Source organism: Charadrius vociferus, unplaced genomic scaffold (assembly GCF_000708025.1).
Source record: "Charadrius vociferus isolate BGI_N301 unplaced genomic scaffold, ASM70802v2 scaffold365, whole genome shotgun sequence".
NCBI lineage: Eukaryota > Metazoa > Chordata > Aves > Charadriiformes > Charadriidae > Charadrius > Charadrius vociferus.
The window spans coordinates 3,312,251-3,331,161 of NW_009648559.1; the positions used below are offsets into that span (position 1 = coordinate 3,312,251).

The 18,911-nt window shown below is 39.2% G+C and overlaps 1 protein-coding gene across 2 annotated transcripts in view; it reads right to left on the bottom strand.

Annotated features, from left to right (window-relative positions):
* Positions 1–18,911, bottom strand: part of SLC12A1 (solute carrier family 12 (sodium/potassium/chloride transporter), member 1) — a 49,588-nt gene that overhangs the window by 7,757 nt on the left and 22,920 nt on the right. For both annotated transcript variants that reach the window (XM_009886143.1, XM_009886142.1), the window contains exons 11-22: positions 18,671–18,778; positions 17,780–17,903; positions 16,781–16,882; positions 14,810–14,965; positions 12,616–12,715; positions 12,418–12,529; positions 8,368–8,508; positions 6,403–6,509; positions 5,433–5,515; positions 2,674–2,817; positions 566–697; positions 221–332 (exon numbers count right to left, since the gene is read on the bottom strand). In XM_009886143.1, the coding sequence (XP_009884445.1) occupies positions 221–332; positions 566–697; positions 2,674–2,817; positions 5,433–5,515; positions 6,403–6,509; positions 8,368–8,508; positions 12,418–12,529; positions 12,616–12,715; positions 14,810–14,965; positions 16,781–16,882; positions 17,780–17,903; positions 18,671–18,778 (1,421 nt within the window). The remainder of the gene's footprint in view (positions 1–220; positions 333–565; positions 698–2,673; positions 2,818–5,432; positions 5,516–6,402; positions 6,510–8,367; positions 8,509–12,417; positions 12,530–12,615; positions 12,716–14,809; positions 14,966–16,780; positions 16,883–17,779; positions 17,904–18,670; positions 18,779–18,911) is intronic.

The following is an 18,911-nucleotide window of genomic DNA, read 5'->3' on the forward strand; positions in this document are numbered from 1 at the left end:
AATGCTGGACGTGAGTTTCCTTTGGTAATCACCATTTACACTGGGCCTTAAAGGCTATGGCATAAGTTCAACACCTTTCTATCAAGTACATAATTATTTTTTCATGCTGCCAACAGTACAACACACCAGTTGGGCTGAGAAATTCCCAGCTTCTTGCTGTATATGCATTATATTCATATTCAAACTTTTTAAACAGTGAGACAAATATAGTTATATTTACACTAGTTTTTCTTCTTCAATCCTATTGACTTTTCCTCCAGTGAAGATCCTTAATTTGCAACTTTTCCACTTCTTCCTGATAGTTAGAATGTAAGGAATTAGGATTGTTAGACCTGGAAGGACATATAAAATTGCAGGAAGATCAAATTAGTGCATTGAGTGGTACAAATTCCATTCTTCACTTCGGCAGCATTGGATGTAAGTTAATCTTAAAACATTTTAAGCCAGGCAGAACATTCACTACGTAATCTTAAAAGAAAAGGGTTTTGTGCAGGTTCCCAAGTCTGTTTTTATATTTGGTAACACAGAAATCTCTCTCCCTGCAGTTCTTACTCAAATTCCTTACCTCCATCATCGAACAGCCACCAAATGTCAATTGTGCCTTTTCCTTGCTTCTTTTTAAATTGAGTGCTGGCTTCTAGCAGCTTCTGATTGAATTCCCCCACGTGCATTGACTGTATTGTGTTAATGGTGCTCTCTGTAATGAGAAGGAAAAAATGTGGAAAAACTTCTGATGAGTGAGGCAATGAGTAGCTTTAGGGAGCCAAGTGGAGAGAAAGCTGCAGGAAAATGAACTGTTTCTGTCATAATTGCTACACTTTTAAATCTGAAAAAATTTACAGTGCAGGTGCTATGGACTTTTAATATACTAAAACACACAGAAACCAAAGCTTGTGTAATACTTTGTCACTAGATTATAACTTCTCGAAAATGGTTATCTGATTATTTGTTCTGTGGATCTTTTTAGGTAACTTAAAACTCACTGGGGCCTTAAAAAGTAATTGGGAAATATCTGATGGATATTAGCAGTAAAGGGCATCATTTTGTATCATTTACAAGCTGAGCTGTCTGTTGTGAAATATAGAACTCCCTGAAATGCACAGTGTAACAGCGGACAAAGACAGCTAATGGGGTACAGCGGGAGCACAGGTGGAGCTAAGACTGGAAGGCAGAAAACATAAGCAACTTCCCTATGCTTGAGAGGGTCGTCGACTGGAAGGCAGAAAACATAAGCATATATGGCAACTTCCCTATGCTTGAGAGGGTCGTTGTTAATTGAAAATAAACTTTGATTCTTGCTGTTTGCTTGGCTGGCTTTAGAAAGCACTGTCTTGCCTAGGTACTAACAATACCTTCTCTCGTTCCATCTTTTGAAGCCTGTGGCTTTATTACTGCTTCTCTTTCAATGATTTCAAAGAGACAGTGTCAGAGCAGTATTTTAGATGGAGCAGACAGGCTTCTTTAGAGGTTTTACTCTGATCTGCTAGGTTCTGAAAATGCTTTGTTTGGTTTTCTTGTCTTTCTAGAGTGTGGATGGGGTAGTTCTAAGGCAGTTATTGGCTTTCCTCTACCGTTCGAGCATCTATGCTGAAGATGCAACAGCTCTGGGGGGAGGATGAATGCATAAGCAAAATGGAGAGGCAGGGATATTTATTAACATCATCTATCTCATATATAGAGCCAAAGTGTGTAATATATATTTCCTTTATGTCTTTCTGAACTAAATCGAAAAGGGTAGTTGAAACAGGGGTGCACATTCTTGTGGTATTTGTTATAAAAATATATTCTACTGAAGCCTGCAAAATGAACTGAAGTCTGCCAAGTAAAGAATAATGACATTTTATGTTTTCAGTCTGTAGATCTTCTTGATACCTGTGGGAGTTGCACGCACAGCCAGATGTAATAGTCTCTGCAGGTGAAAATTCTGAAAATACTTGTCTGCGTGCAAGCATGGCTTCAGGTGGGTCATTATCATTACAGCCTAGCAATTGTGAAATGAGACCTTTAATTCTGTCTGGTTTTTCTGTATCATTTTACTATATTTGAAATGTAATTTTGATTTCATCACCTATACATTTATGTGTTAATTAGTTATTTGACAGCATGCCGTATATGTACTTTCAGTACTTTTACCACCTTAATTTCTACGTTTTAATGAAATTATGCTTATAATATAGAGCAGTAGTGCCATTTTTACCTGTTTTTCAGCTAGGTACTTGGGGTGCCTGTGTGTATGTTGAGTAAAGTGAGATTGCTTGTTCCCTGAATATTGTGCATATATATGTTCCTGTTTTCTTTAAAGAGGAGAAAAAAAGGCCTTTGTTTAAAAACTGAAAACACCCTATTAAAAAAACCCCAACCCAACAAAACAAAACCCAACTTGTTCTGTACGCCTCAAGCCTTAATAACTATGTGCTGAGCTAGGAAGCTCACCTAGCTGATGGTGGGGGGTGAAATAGTTGTGTTGTATTGAGGTAGTGTGCCCTACCAGCAGAAGATGGTCACTCTATTCTGCATTACATGGTTGTGGCCACCAAGACAGGTTTGCACCGGATGGGTCCTGTTCCAGGGGCTTCTGTGTGGCTCAGGAGTTTTGTCCTTGGAGTCAAAGTCCGGTTTGCATATTGGTGCTGTATTGACGGGTCAGGGAAAAGTTGTCATTGTGGAACTTACCCTTTTTTTTTTCATGTTTTGAGATATTGAGGATGCTGGCTTTCTTGAAGAATCCACAGATGCCGCTTTTTCCTTCTTCAAAATCATTTTCTTTAATGGTAGCTTCCAGTGCCAATCTCTCCTGCTCCAGCTTCTCTAATTCCTCTGTATATTGGGAATAGTAAGGGTATCGGTTACACATCACTTTCTATTTTAAATTAAATCACTTACTGATGGCGGTGATGTAATTGCTGTTTTGTACACAATATAAAGCTGCTCGGAGGAAGAATTCTCTTAAAATGCAAAATCCTTGCAAACCAATAGGGAGGAGGAAGCCGAATTAATCTCTGGAAGCCCTAACTTAGGGTGCCCACACCAATGGCAGTGGCATATACTGAAGTGCTACTCAGCTGCGCTCAGATTTCTTCTTCCAGATCAAATTAGTATTACTGTATTTTATAGTTATGTGAGATACTATTTATTGAGTTATGTTTGCAGATTTGTTTAGCTGGTTTCTTGCCCCAAGAATTTGAAAATACATTAGGAAAGCTGTTTTCCTAAAGTGAGAAAGCTGATGTGTTGAGTTCTAGCCTTTGGGTCCCTATTCTAAGAACAAAGTCTCATGGCTTTGGACTTTGAGATTCTCAGAAATATGTAAAGATCCTGAATATACAATCAGTTTCTATGCTGAAATATTTTTGATGTTTTAATTTTTTCAACAGTTGCTGCGAAGATGTAAGATTTAGCTAACCAGTTCTGTAAATTCAGTAATATAAAAGAACCATTTCTTCTTAGCAATATTAGACTTTTGCTGAGAAAAAGGTGCCATGTGTTATTGTGGATTATATATTATGGTGAGGCACTCATTAATATGTTACACGCATTTGCCTGCAGAAAGCTTTTTTCATAGGAAAACTTCTATTTGAGTAATACATAGACTAAAAGTGAGGTAAATTCATTTAAGACACTGTGTTTAAAACAAACAAACAAAAAAACACCAAACCCAAACCAAAAAACAACCCACCAACCCAAACTTTCACTAGCTAGACAGTGCTCTGTTGGCACTCTCACTTGCCAACAGAAAAGAATATAATTTCTTTTACTTTAGAATCCATGACATGGTGACAGTCACTAACTTAACGGTTACTCAAAACTAAATTTTCAGTTTCTCTGTTAAACAGAATGCTGTAGCAGGTATAATAAAATACAATCATCTCTTTCTTTCCACTACAGAGACTTTATCTGCTTCAAAACATTTCTGCGTATTTGAGGATTTTCCTCTTTTTTTTATTTTTTTCCCCTTGTGTTCCTAATTTTTTCTGATTCCTCGTGTCTTAACACTTGGAGAACATTTGCTAGTTTGTAAGAATGCAAAGTAGGTATTTGCTGTAATTTCATTAGTGTTCTAATGACTGTATCTTCTGAGCAATCATTTTCTGACTTAGAGCAAGCAAAGAGACAGGAAGATCTCTTTAATTTATCAGCAAGAGGGAGGAAAAAAGCATGATTAGTTTGGAATCTTTTTCTTAAGTCCCCGCAGTTTTGCCCTGTAGCACTCTCCATGCACATCAAGCTGCCAGAGTCTGCTGGGTGAATATTCATCTACCCTTGTTTCTTAAAGGAGTCTCTGGTGCCTTTTAATTCCGAGAGATTACTTGCTTTTGAGGGTTGCCTCATACTAGAATCTGTCCTCTTCAATGGGGAGTTAATTTTCATTTTAATTAGCTAAGGTACTCACGTCCTTTCTGGGTGTTCTCCCCAGCGCCAGTCTGTGTGTCTGGGAAACTGGGGAGAAGCTGGAGGCAGATTTACAGCAGGCGGCAGCAAAGAGTCGCTATTCTTTTCATGCCTGCCTACGTTCCTTGTCTATAGAATTTATCTAATTCATTTATAACACACAAGATTTCTCTGGTGAGGAGGACAAGGGACGCTAGGAGTAATGTCCAGGTTTAGGCTGTATCTGTCTGCTCAAATGGACAAACTTCAGAGACGTGGGAAAATTATACCGAAGACCTAGAGAATTGTTCCAATGGGATTTTTATATGGAGTCATTCCTTCCCCAGGGTACCTAAGGAATCAGTAAGACCTCTGTGTCCTAAAGATGAAAAGGAAAACCGAAGGCCACCGCTGTACGTGGCTCTTGGAAGCCCTTCGTTTAGGTGCAGCTGCCTGCATGCTCTGTCTCCCTCTACCTTTTCCACCCTGATGGCATGCGTCCGTGAAGGTATGTCCCTTTCCCCCTGAGATATGCACCACTAGCCTAAGGAAGAATGAACAAAAAGGTGAAAAAGAGAACTGGCGTTTCCTGTGGATTCCAAATTTTTGCATAGGTGGAAATTTCCTGGGCCCCAGTGTTCCATAGAGGTGGTACCAAAAGCGCAGCTTTCTGATTCCCGCCAGTCCCAGAGACCTCAGGTAGGCAGAAGGAGGAAGACATGCCAAGAGCAGGAAGGAAAAAGGCCACAGAGTGACTGGTTGCTGTGGCACAGCATGATTTTACTGCTTTAGTCTGTGCCTGTGCTGGAAGTGCTTTGGGAGTTGAGTTCTCTGGTGTGCAGAGCCCTTTAATGCGTGAGGCTTGGCCTCCTTCTGTCACTGCTGGTGCTTCAACAGGGATTTTGGGCAGGACTGCAACTGCAGAAGCAAGGAGGAACTGTAGAAGTTATGGGTGTAGGAACTAGTATAGAAACCACACAGTGACTCTAAGCATACCAGTCAAATTCTTTCTTGTGCTGAGTATGTAACCAGCATAGGTATTCAGCTATTGAGTCACCGCATACCTTGAACCTGGAGGACCTGAGATATATCAAATCCTTGGCTAATTCTGACGATAATCATGCCAAGCTCAAAATCAAAGGCATCACTGAAAAGAAAGAAAAAGAGGAATAAATATCCTTTCACATAATGCATATCAATGAGGAGAGCTACTTTGAGTAGATCAGTAAAAGCGTTAGTACTTGCAGGGAGATACTACTGCCATGTACTAGGCTGCTCTAGGTAAAATTGTGCAGGGAACTGCCCAAGGTTAAGTAAAGTACTATCAACTTTCTTCCCTCATTTCAATAAAGGGTATCATTGGGCTTGGGAACAGATAGGCTATTCCTGAAATGGGTCTTTCTGACAACGCTTTTTAGGAACTAGGTTGCATTGGGTAATTTTTTTCCTCCCTTCTCTGAGGAAAAAACAAAGCTGAGGTGGGTTTTGTTGTTCTTTTAACTCGCTTCAGTTTTACAAGTGAATTTTCAGCGAAAATCTGAGAAGCCTGTTTCTAAATGACTGTTTACTGGCTAAACCCCAACCCACAGAGCTGCTGAGCCTTAGGCACACATGAGATTTGAAGCAAGACTCTTCCTCTGTCTCCTAGGCTTAAAAGAAGAATTCCATGATGTACTCTTATTCCCTAAGTATGTACATTAGGGTTGTTTTTCTCTGAGCTCCTGCCCACTAAAAATGGGAAAATACAGTTCTGCAAAAGCACTGCTGACAGCTGTGCAGCTTCTTTATGTATAGCATTGTCAAGCCACATCAGCTCTGACAGTGCCAGATGTTTTCTAAGCAGATCTTGCTAGGTGTGTGAAGCCAAGGAGCCTTTTTTAATGGGCAGAAACTTCTGTTACGGAGCTAGCATGTATGAACCCAGATTTGTAGGTGTTTTCTTACGTTGTTTCTATGCGTCAAGTTCTGTATGGAAATGCTATATTAATCTAGTCTAAAAGGAGTAAAAAAAGGAGATGCTGAACTGTGACTTACTGTATAACGCCCACATAGTTTTCAACTTGCGCAGCAGTGGCATTTCTCCAGTCCTTCTTAAATCCAATCACCAAGGTATTTGGTTTCATTCTACCCAAGCCTGAGGCCTAACAATATTAAAACACTGCTTGAGAAGGTACACACACATGCTTTTGCTGTAAATGAAAAGTAATGGCAAAAGATAACTGAAGTAATGTTCTGGAGACACTTACAACTAGATTGCATTTCATGAATGTCCTTCCTGCTCATACCCATGCAGAAAGATTATCTCTAAATCATTCCAACTATAAATGATTTTAGATGACAGAAGTGTAGTTTCGCTAAATTAGCATTCATTTGCATTTCTTCTGACATGCTCTCATTAAAATGGTTCAATAACTTGGAATCAAGAGAGAGTTCAAGCACTGTTTGTATGCTCATTCTAACATAATAGCATAAAGCTTTTATCAGATTTGGAATACTCAATAGATTAACTGGGTCTGAAGTGTCTTAAAACACCTCAAATATGCAGAGAAGGCATATCCTCTTAAGAATAATTTTCTTTGCCTTGAACTTGGAAACTATTGCTGTTCTGTTTGCTGTATTCTTTCCAAAAGATTATCCAAAATTAGCTGAGCATACTTTGTAGATAAAATTACAATTTATAAACAGGAAGAACAAATTGTTTGTCAAGATATTAGATTGCCTGCATAACTGAGCATGGGTGCTAAAACCCAAACAAGTAAGGGTTGTCAGATCTAGATTCAACTAACCTAACTTTTATAGAAATCTAAATACTCAATGTCTTGGGAACCTTCAGGAGGAGACCCACAAATACACCGGCTTGTCAAGCTGTTACAGTTGCCAAATTTTACTACTAACAAAAAAGATAAACCTTTCTAAGATAAGAACCTTTCTAAGATTTTTTTTTTGAGTAGCACCAGTACATCTGCACTATTTATATTGAAGCGAATAATCGGTTGGCAAAGCAATGCAGAGGCCCTTAGGTTACAATAATGATGATGTGGTTATCCTTCTGTTTGCTGGAAGGGAATTATTTGTGGTCCAGTAGTTGACTTTGGTAATAGTGTTTAAGCAGTAATGGAAAGGATCATCAGACTGTAACAGTTCTCAAAAACATCAGAAAGATCTCCTACTGAGACAATGTATAAACCCAAGATGAAGTGTCATTGTGAGGCTTTGATAAAACAAAGGGATCTTTATTAATATTTCATCTTGCTCAGTTGTACTGTCCATTCAGCAAGTGTACAAAGAGCACTGGTAACCCACCAGTGGGTGACTGTTGCCCAGAGTATTTTGGTCAATTCCTTACTGTCTCAGTTTGCACTGATGTCTTTTCAGTGCATTTTATGCAGATGATGGGAATTTTCTCTACACTTTTTCTCTGTACCTGTATGTTTAAATATTCATATATGTGAGAGGGAGGAGGAGATGGGGAATATGAAAACAGTGCCTCTGTGCCTTCATTAAGGCCATTTTAAATGGACTGTTGGAAATGATTTGCTGTATTCTTACAGTAATAGAAAAATATTGCAGACTCTTGTTTAGATGGCCTCTCTGTTTGCAGGAAATGTATATTACAAATTTTCAGTTTTGAATTAATGCAAAAATATTCTCAGATATTTAATATGCTGTGTAATACCAAACAATAGAATTGAAGTGTATCAAGTGTTGGCTGCACAGACATTCATATGTTGCCCTGTAGATGCCTCTCTTTTTTTATAATAGTGTCTTAGTCATTTATGAGAGAATCAGTCTGCCTTGTCTCATAATTCCATAGCCCAGAACTAGATCTCTTTATGAAATAATCTGTAATGTAAATACATGTACCCCCAGAATGCCCTTTCTGCTTGTAACACTATCCATATATACGCAGGACTTCTTAACAAGTAAACAGTAATGCTTTACATAAAGGGATGCTTTCATGTTACACTCTTCTATGTGTTCTGTAAACAAAAAGCTTACCTGAAGTAGACTTTTGACTCCATCTCTGAAGCTGTCAGCTGCCACTGCTGCATAAAAGGCTTTTCTTTTGTTCTTTGTAAGCCAAGCCTGCTTTTTTGCCATGCCACTGTTCATCTCCTTAACACACAGCTTGCGTGGTCCCTGCATGATACAAGAAAATATTATTAAGAAGGCTTTGTATTATACATCACACGGTGATTTTGAAGGAGTTACCTGGTCTGCCATGGGAGTGAGTGGAGAAAGTCAGAAAAATACATTTCCAAAAAGGGTCTGCAGAGATTCAGCCCTTTGAAAAGAACTGTGCTGCTAACATAATTCACATTCTGTTCAAGAGGGCTGAGGCTGTTAATGCTACTTAAATACAGTGATTCTGACAGAAAGACAGACTACTATGGATTGTAACATCTTAGAAAAATACCTAAGGTATGATGAAGCATTTCAGAGTGAATAAAGTTCTTCCCTGACTTGACTACATAAACAAGTCTAAGCAGATCTAAATACACGTGGTTAAGCTCCTATCTATTAATAGTAAGAGGAAAGGGTTGTTGCCATACAATTAAAGATGCAAATGCTTTTGTCACCAGGTTCTTCCAGTGATCATCTGGTAATTTAATAAGACAAAATCCAGGTACATATCCAAATCACAAGATGTGATACACTGACTTGGCAGCAGAGAATGGGCAGTGGGTCCCCAAAAGATTAGGTCCAGGGAAGACATCAAGTCTGCAAGTGTGGCCTTTAGAAAGATTGAGATAAGTTTGGGAAGCATGTATCTGGAATTTAGTCAATTTTAAAAAATCTGTGCTCTTAAGTTTGAGTTTAAGGTTTGTTAGGCTGTGTTTATTCCCTTTCATGTTGTCTTTAGGAAGCTGAATCGATAGTCCAGACCTTCTGCAGTGACGATGAAACTCCGAGAGGACACTCAAGAGTCTCAGATACTGGTTTTAGTGTTATCGGGCTGGACAGGTAGCCTTTGCTTTCCAAGGCAGAATAGAAGAGCAGAACTGTAAACTGTGGGAGCGTGTCCAGCAACATCAGAGACAGAAGCAGTAATTAGATGTGCCAGAAGGATGGCGCTGACTTGGAAGCACTTGGAATCCAGTGAGTATTTCTGTGTGCTTAACTCCAGAAGTGTTACCAGTTTGGTTTGTTATAAACAGATAGTTTTCAACTTTAGTTTGCTGCAGAGTTTCATTTCATGCAGAACTCATTCCTTTATGCTTTTTAAAATTTCTAATGTTTTCGAGGATGCTAGCAAGGTGCAATTATGGTTGCAATGGTACAGATAATTAGAGAAATTGGTAGAAGTTTCTGATAATATAAAGCTCTGAAGGCTTGGTAAACTTGTGCTCAGGAGACTATATTTCAAAATTCATATTTAAATCTTTTGCCTTTAAAGTAAGTTAGTATAAGGTAGCTTATTTTGCTAAGCTGGGACACTGGTTAAAATAGAGCTGAGGGATATTTAGATTTATTTTTTTTTTTGTCTGTAGCAAATACTGTAAGTTCAAAATTTATTTCCCATTCAAGAACAGTGTAAAACCTGAACAGCAAGAAATTCTCTCCAAAATGAAATGTACGGGGAGGATCACTTAATTCAAAATTAATTTCTAAAAGTTGATTTTGAATGTAAACCCAAAGTGTACTTTCAAAACTTTTCAGCCTTAATGAAACTTTTTTTTTTCCTTCCTGGAAGAAAATGGGATGTACTATGTGTTTATGTAGATGTAGAAATAACTGCAATACTTTCAGTGAATTGGCATTGGCTGCTAGAAAAAGAGGGCTTCAAAATAAACTTTCCAGCTAGTTCCATCTAAAAACCAGAAAATAGCATTGAGAAAGAAGCTATGAAATAATGTGGCAGATTTCATGTCATGTTTTTATCTGTGCCTTTTTTGTTAGAATTATATATATATATATAAAATAGATGAGTAGGCTGGGTTGATGCTCGCTTAGGTGTAGTCCCTCATGTATGTTTCTGAACTTCTTATGGCTATTTGGGAAGTACAAGGAAAGGATGGGGAGATCATGCTACATTCTTTGGTGATAGTAAATTTACTGGAGTTTGTTTGGATGTAATGGGTGTAACTTCAGAACAGCTTGATCCTGGCTGTTGGAAGAGTAGTGTGAAGAGCTGGGAATAGCAAGTTGAACAATAAGGTTGAAGTTCCCTTGTAGGTAAGGAGAGGAGCAAAAAAAAATCTTACCTTTTTTCCCAGTCTCTCTAAGGAGCGTACCTGAGGATAGTTTCACAACTGGCTTGCACAATATGTTTCTGCTGGCCAAGGGGACAGTCCCACCCTTCTGTCAGATGACAGCCTATCTATGTACTTCCCTACTCCTCCTTTGTATCAGTGGTAATAATGTTTGTGCAATTGTACAAGAAGTCCAGTGAATTTGCAGACTGAATGAAGATTAACCTTGCAAAAATATTTCACGTGAAAGCAGGGAGTAAAAGCAGAATAGCCCTTTTTGCTAGAAACAGCCTGTTTAAGCCAACATGCTGCCATCATATCAGAGGCAAATAATTTTTAAATCATCTTTATGTTCGGTTGCCATATTTATTTTACCTGTCTCTGAACTATCTATCACCATGTTCCTGGAAAGTTCCTTGCTGCCCTTTGGGAAAAAGGAATGGAAGATGTTCTGTCTGGCATGGTGTCTCAAAACTTTATGCATAGCTAACAGCATGTCAGTTTTTGACGCAAAATATGTTGGGTGTTACATTTATGGCTAAATAGTCTCGCTGTATTTGTTATGATAAATATTGTAGGCTGCTCTTCAGCATCGTCCCTAGGAATTTTATCATCTGCTTTTCACCACAATTTTGAAAATCAAAAAGGTCGTTGTGTCACACTTTTATTACCAACCAAATTGAATTTAGCTTAAATTGCGGAAGAAATAATAATTTACAAAAAAAAAAAAAAAATCCTTACACTAGCAAAATAGACTTAGTTTTTCATATAGACAGGAATGAATTCTCAGTTTAGAAAGTATTAATATTAGAAAACCATGCCTAAGAATTCAGAAAACTTGCTGAAACTCAGCTTTCAGATCCTGAAACTGCGTAGTGTCAGGATCTCTGCATAATCTCAGGATCTTGTTGGGATTGATTCTACACTTACTGAATGCAGTGGAAAAGCTAACAATTACAGTAGAGAAGAATTAGGACCATTCACTCTTTATAGATTCATTTGATTTGGGAAGAATCACATGTAGATCTTCTGTACTCCCTTTCTGCATGTGGCAGCATCAAATGAATTATTCCAACACTCCTGTAGAGGAATACATTAACTTGCCTGGACTGACTCCATTAGTTAAATTCTGCAGCCCCATTTGGTGCCATGAGCTGTTCTTTTTTTTTCCCTCTCAAAATTAAAAGGTCGTTCTAATATTTAAAATGCATTTTCTCCTCTACAATACAAACCCATCTATTTTTGTTCTGTCCTAATGAGAGACTAGATCTTCATCCTTTAAGATACATAGTTTCCTGTGTATTTATAACTAGAAATATACTTTACTCCTCTCTTTAGTTCTCAAAAGAGCATGTTTAGCCTCCAAATTAGCATTGTTACAGTTTTGGAGAAACCACTGCAAAGAGAGCTGAATTACTTGCCAACCCCCAACACTGCAAATTGGTGACAAAGCTAAAGATAGGTCCTAGGTAATTTGACTCTTGCACTATAATCCTTCAAGGTTGTTTGTCTTGTGTTTTTTAAAGCCTTGCTGTGTCTATTAAAAAAAAAAAAAGACAAATAAAATCTGTCCTTGTAATGCATTATTTTTTTCAAACGATTTTTTGGTCTGTCTACTACGAACTCTGAAATGCATCTCAATGAGGCATTTACCAGCAGGCTCTGTATCAGCCGATAGCTTTCTTGTCAAGACTTATGACAAAATTCATTCTCAGTGCGAATCTCTTTCATGGTCTGCACAGATGCCCGTCAGCACCAATGGGAACATTGCGTGCTGAGTGAGAGTGGAATGTGTAATGGAGATCTGCAGCACCCACTGGTGCTGAATTTTCAGATTTATACGAGTTGACCTTACCGTGTACACTTCACAACAGATGCACAGCCCGTTGTTCTTTGTGAAAGTATGTGTGATGTCTAGCAGAGCAGGCCTGATCATAGGAGCTCCTGTTAGTGCTATGCACTGGGGTCTGTTAGGAGGCAAAAAGAGATTGTATTTAATTGGGTAACCTATTTATTCAGAATAAGCCATTCTACTGTTCACTGGGAATCTTACCTGAAGTTTTTCACATGGTCTTCCACTGTAGTTAATGCCAGAGCGCTGTCTAAGGCATTAATATAGTAAAGAGCCTGTGTAGAAGAGCCCCAGTTTACTTCTGCATATAATAAAGATAAATAATGCATGTTAAACCATGGGCTTTTCCCTGTGTTCTGTTGCAAAGGTCAGCAATCATGTTATCTGTGAGCCAAAGCAGGGTATAGTCTCTCATGCTTCATAAATACAGAGCTATTGTTCTTTGTGCTTCATAATAGAATAGGTTTTGCTTGTGTGATGCAAAAACAAACATGCAAATAAATCATCTTATTCTTTATATAAAAATTGTAGGTAATGTTCTTCCTCTACTTAAAAATTGTTTTCTTCTCTGTTCCATTAACTTAGTATCTTTCTTCCATGTATAAAATGGACAGTCCTGAGTCATGTATTTGCTGTGGAATGTCAGGAAGTTCAAATTAAACCATTAGGAAGGAACATTGCCTGCTCCAATTAGCTCTGTTCTACTATATAGGTCAAAAATTGTTCTCCAAAACCAATTCTGGCATATATATCATTTCTCATTATTGTGCAGCTGTTTAGGGGATGGAGACAGATAAGAAACAGCTTTCCACACTTTGAGATCTACATGAGTGCAGATCAAGTCCCATTACACCAAGATACAAAGCTAATACTTAGTGCAACTAAGTGGAGGTTTGCGTAGACATCATTTTTTCTAAGGAATATTTGTCTTTTTGGAACCCTTCTGTTGCTGGTAAATAAGTGCTGAACAAAAGTAATTCTTTTAGAGAGCAGGAGATAGCTAGCTTTAGTACAGTCTCTTCAGTGACTTTAACCAAGCTTTAAGCTGGTACTTTGCAGCAAGGGTGCTGGCAATATACTAGGAATGGGTAGAAATCATACAATCATAGAATGGTTTGGGTTGGACCCAAAAGACCTTAAAGATCATTTAGTTCCCCCCCCCCCTGCCATGGGCGGGAACACCTCCCACTAGACCAGGTTGCTCAAAGCCCCATCCAGCCTGGCCTTGATCACCTCCAGGGATGGGGCAGCCACAGCTTCTCTGGGCAACCTGGGCCAGTGTCTCACCGCCTCACAGTTAAGTATTTTTTCCGTATGTCTAATCTAAATCTACCCTCTTTCAGTTTAGAACTTTTACCGCTCGTCCTATCACTACACCCCCTGATAAAGAGTCCCTCCCCATCTTTCCTGTAGGCCCCATCTTTCCTGTAGGCCCCCTTTAGGTACTGGAAGGCTGCTATGATCATCAAATGCTTTTGACAACTGTCTTGTAACAGGTGCGGTCTCCTACAGCTGATGATATTTACAGGATGAGAACCACAGACCATCCCAATGGGTATGAGAGCACAGATAGGGAGGACACACAATAGTGCAGCAATATACACAGAACAGAATATCACGACCTCAGACCAGGTGTTATTATTCCAAACTAGCTGCAATGAAAGCATATGTTCTGATGGGAAGCTCGCCTCTCTTATTTGAATTATTTTTTTCTCCTGCAGACATAATTCAGCTGGTTAGCACTGAAATCTGGACCTGGGTTAGTTTTGTCCTGGATATGAATAACCAGGTTGTGCAGTCTCATACTGGTGCTGTATTGTATTGGCATACAGATTTCTGAGGACAGCTCTTGTTATTTGCTGAGCTACTAAGCAGTTTTTTCCAGCAGTAAAGTGTGCCCATCTTTCTTGATTTACTGAGGAATCGTAGGGAGGTGCTGAAGGATGATCAGTTCATGAGCAATGAAGCTTGCATTTTTGTTGTATAATGGCCAGCAAGTTTAGATTTTGAGTGAGGACCCCAGATGAGCCAGCTAAGGGGACAGCAAAATTCAGATAAGGTTTTGTGTGTGTATGGAAAAAAAAAAAGAAAGAATGATACTCAAGTAAAAGCCCAAATGTAGTAAAGATGTGGTGGGAATAAACTGGTGTGCTGGAATGTCTACATAAAGTCCTGAACAGTCCTTGAAGTGCTTGCTAAACAGGCAAAAATTCATCAGACTATCATCTTAATCTATATTGTATAAGATGGGATTTAATGGGATGCTCGTAACTTCCCTCTGAAGAAAGGTGTCAGAGAAAAAGTAATATCTAATTCTGTAAGCAGAATTAATTCTTGTAAAATCCAGTCTGGCTGCAATACATAAGTGCAAAATAATAGTGTTTTGTGACCTTACCTGGTTTCTTATATGTTACATAAATATATAGAAAGAGCTCAATGGCATAAGTGATGAGAGCTGCCCACCAGTTGATGACAAACATGACACCACAGCACAACAGGGCTCCAAAAAGTGACACCCACATGTTATAATATCTGAACGCAGGTCTCCAGCCTGTTTAAAGAGAATTGAGGAAATTGGAACAGCATAAAATATATTGATTAAATGGGGATCCACTGATTTTTGCGTATACAAACTTGTGCAATTTGTTTCAGGCTCTCTCGGAAGGGGTGGGAGTGAAATGTGGAAATTCTCAGGCATCATGAGTATCAACAGATACTTTCAGGTGTTGGCTGATGTAGATTTCTATATGTATAGAGTACTAGGTCTTACAGGCCTTTTACTATAAACCCTTTCCTACTGCTTTGAGCAGCCATTCTGTTTATATGTATTTTTGCCGAATTAAAGCTCATGGTTCAGAACTGAAAATAGATTTTCCTGTAACTCCAGGTAATTGGCTACTGCGTCCTTTTGATGCATATGCATAGAACTTATTAATGGGAGCTAAACACTTGCTGAGAGGAGAGTTTATCCCAATGCTGTAAGTGCACCTGTCTTAAACTTGGAAATTGCCTGGCCTCACTGCAGAAAAATAAAATAATTTGCAATTGACTTTAAAAAGATATTATTCCTGCTGCTTTTCAGCTGCAGTACTGAATCCATCCCCTGCTAGCAATTAAAATGATGAGGCAAGCAGCGAGCCTCCATGGTCTGCAGGTCTCTGCCAGGTGTTCCACAGAGCAGACTCTTTGGAGAGGCGAAAAGCACAGAAGATGCAAGGAGAGCCTGAGCAACCCTATCTTGGATCATCTTTGTAATGAGGGAATGGGAAGGTCTTGCTGTGAAGAAATTTGCTGTCCTGCAGTCTTGCAATTATTATAATCTATCACTGTGATTTGGCAGAAATTAACTGGAGGAAATGAGAAGAGAAAAATGGCTGCAGTTTTGTCTGAAATGTTAAGCAGTGGCGGAGTCAGATGCACACACATGAAGTCTATAGAGGTCATTTTTACTCAGCTCCAAGGCCATGTAGAGCAGATCTGCATTTGTTCGGCTGTGCAGGTAATTAGCAGAAGCGCTCATCTTTTCTGCCCTCTGAACAAATGGCACCATGCAGATCTATAGGAAGGAAGTTGATGTAGGCATTTATGTCACTACTGCAGTTTCTTCACACTGGAAATCAAAAATGTATTCCTTGCTCCTTGAATTGAATAATTGATTCACAGCGCCAGGAAATTGTCTTTCTTGTGTGCCAAAACCAGTGTTGCTCAGCTGATTAACTTTAGTCCTTAAGGTGTCACCCTTTCATTCATGAAGATGATGGGAATTATTCTGCTGTGGCGATGCACAAGCCTGAAAGCCAGCATGTTCTTTTGCTGCACAAATGTTGAGAGGGGCTCTCAAGTTACCCTTGAACAGGACCTCATTGCGCTTCACCCTAAAATTCTGCTACTAGCCACTGCAGAGCTGTGCTGATGCTGTTTGGTGGACCGCTTCTATCACTTCTAGCACAATTACGAACTTTCCTGTAAATGACACTGTAGAGTTGGAGGAGAAGGGCATAACGGCTCCCTGCTATACCTTGCTTACTTTATGTGGCTAGGATTGGCATAGGATTTTATCCACCCATGTTTTGTGACAGTGAGGGGGGAAAAAAAAACACCCTGAGGAGGAGATTTTCTGCTCCAGTGGGATCCACCAAAGTCTTTTTCATCCTGTACAGCTGAAGGGAATGTAAGGACTAGAGCCATTGCTTTTCTCTTTTAGAGATAAATAAAATGTCACCATATTCAATGAGAGCAGTAAAACCTCAGATCACATAGCTTATCTATTTTACTGGTACTGCAGCTTTCTCTGACATACAGTCAAAAACTTGCAGAGATCGGATGTTAAAGCCCACATTTAAATCACTGGCAAATGCAGACTCACCTGGAGATTTTGCGTATGAGGCATGAAAGCAGGAGAAATTAATCAAAGCGTATGAAGCCAGGAAGAAATTGGAGATGATGGGAGCGATGGTGTTCAGTTCAGCTGCAAGACACACGTGCACAAGTCAGACATAGGCACCAGTTTCCTAGGTTGCTGGATAGCTTTTCCCTGACAATGCGTTAAATCTGGATACTATCTGAATTTGTTGTCCAGGGAGAGCTTGGGTATTTTCCTGTGGTACTAATTTAAGGCCACCTTGTATACCTTCGTTCATATCAAGTAGTGTCTATGCAAGCTTATACTTGATACTCTGATTCTGCAGACTGGCTTTTAATGGTGTAGATCTGGTGTAAATTTCAGAATTTTAAACATATAATTGAGAGGACAGATGCGTTTCACAAAAGACTTATAGTTAAAACTGTTTTGTTTTTTAAATGGCAACCTGAATTCTCTCTACTAAACTTCCCATTCGCTTAGTGTCACACAGTTTGAATTTCAAATCTTGGAAAAACTAATTTAAAAATCCCCACACCCCTAAATACGCTAGCTGGGATTTTCTACCACCAGTGCTGGCAAACTGGGATTTGCTTTGGAGCTGAGTGTGGGGAAGGCTTGGCAGAGTAGGCTTCCTAATTATCTCCGAATTACCTCAGAGCTATGTGCACTAAAACTGAAAAACATTTTCGAAGTTGTTGACTTTGCCTTATTTGATACGGTTCTAAGCACTGCCCTCTTCCAGCAGAGTGAACAGGAATTGCACCCGCTCTGCATCTTTGCAAATGAGGCTGTGGTGACGCTGAGATGTTACTAAAGCCCCTGAGGGTTTCTTTTTGTCTTCTTTAAGAATATTGGAATTGCTGCCGGGGCTTTGAGTGTGCTTGGGCTTATGTCAGAGCTTACCTGACTGGAAAGTTTTCTCACCATAATCAGTGTATTAAAATATCAGTTTATATAATTTCAAAACATGAGATTGTAGCAGTTGTGTAACGATATACAAACCAATCAAAATGAATGCCATAGCAATCACGAAAGTGAGAACATATCCCCTGATGGGTTCGTTGTTTTTTCCGTATCCTTTGGCAAAGAAGTGGAGCCCTTTGTAGACGTTGTCCTTGCAAAGAGCCTGGTGGAAAAAACAGAACTTAATTCTGTTAAGCAGTGCTTTCTTGCATCAGAATTTCACAGCTTGCTAGGCTTTTGCTAAGCAAAAATTAAGTCTGTCTTAGTACTTCAAGTACATCTACTGCTATGGCACGTAAATGTTCAAATAAGGTGATGAGTCAACATCCTACTGTATTACTGTAGAGTGGGAGAACAGCATCGCAGCCATTTAATACTTATTCAGTGCTTTAAAAAAAGATTAACCGAATAGCTAAATACAGTGTAAACTGGAGGAAAGTGAAGCACTAATCAGTGTCTCACTGTAAGTTGTACAGGTTATCTTTCTGTGCTATGGCCTTTGTTCCCATTCTGTCCAAGTTGCTGCTGCCCACACAGCTTCTGGACAGCCTGTTTGAGCGCACCTGCCTGCACCTGAATCTTAGGGTCCTGAGGGCTCCTGCGTATTCCTGGCACTCCTGTGCTGACAGGGTGGCTTTCTGTAACAAGATAGAAGTGGTCCTGAAAGTAGTCCTGAAGCTTTTCATGACAAGCACATGTGTATCCCCTGCTCCTGCAGCAAAGCTGAGCTCTGACCAAAGGAACATTATCACCCTTGTATGAGGGTGATAAGACCTGCATATTTCTGTTGATAAACATTCCACATACTGTTTTCCTTGCCTTTTCCTCTCACACGTTTAAATATATATCACATTTGGCACATAGAGTTCAACTAAATTTTATGTCTTTAAAGTAAAACAGAGTATAAGGAAATAAATAATTTCATTTTACCTGGAAAACTTTGGGTGCGCTGACAAGAGATGCTAGAGCTGATGACAGAGTAGCAGAAAAGATGCCAGCTGTGATGAGAGGACCAAAGCCAGACACCATGCTCATCACCTTTAAGAAAGAAAAAAAAAAAAAAAGGAGGAAAAAAGATCAGTCAGGCTTGCATTTGGATGCACTTTTTGATCACAGACCTATTTAAGTACTCTGTTTCTACGTGTCTCTGCTTTTCACAGTTCTAAATTCA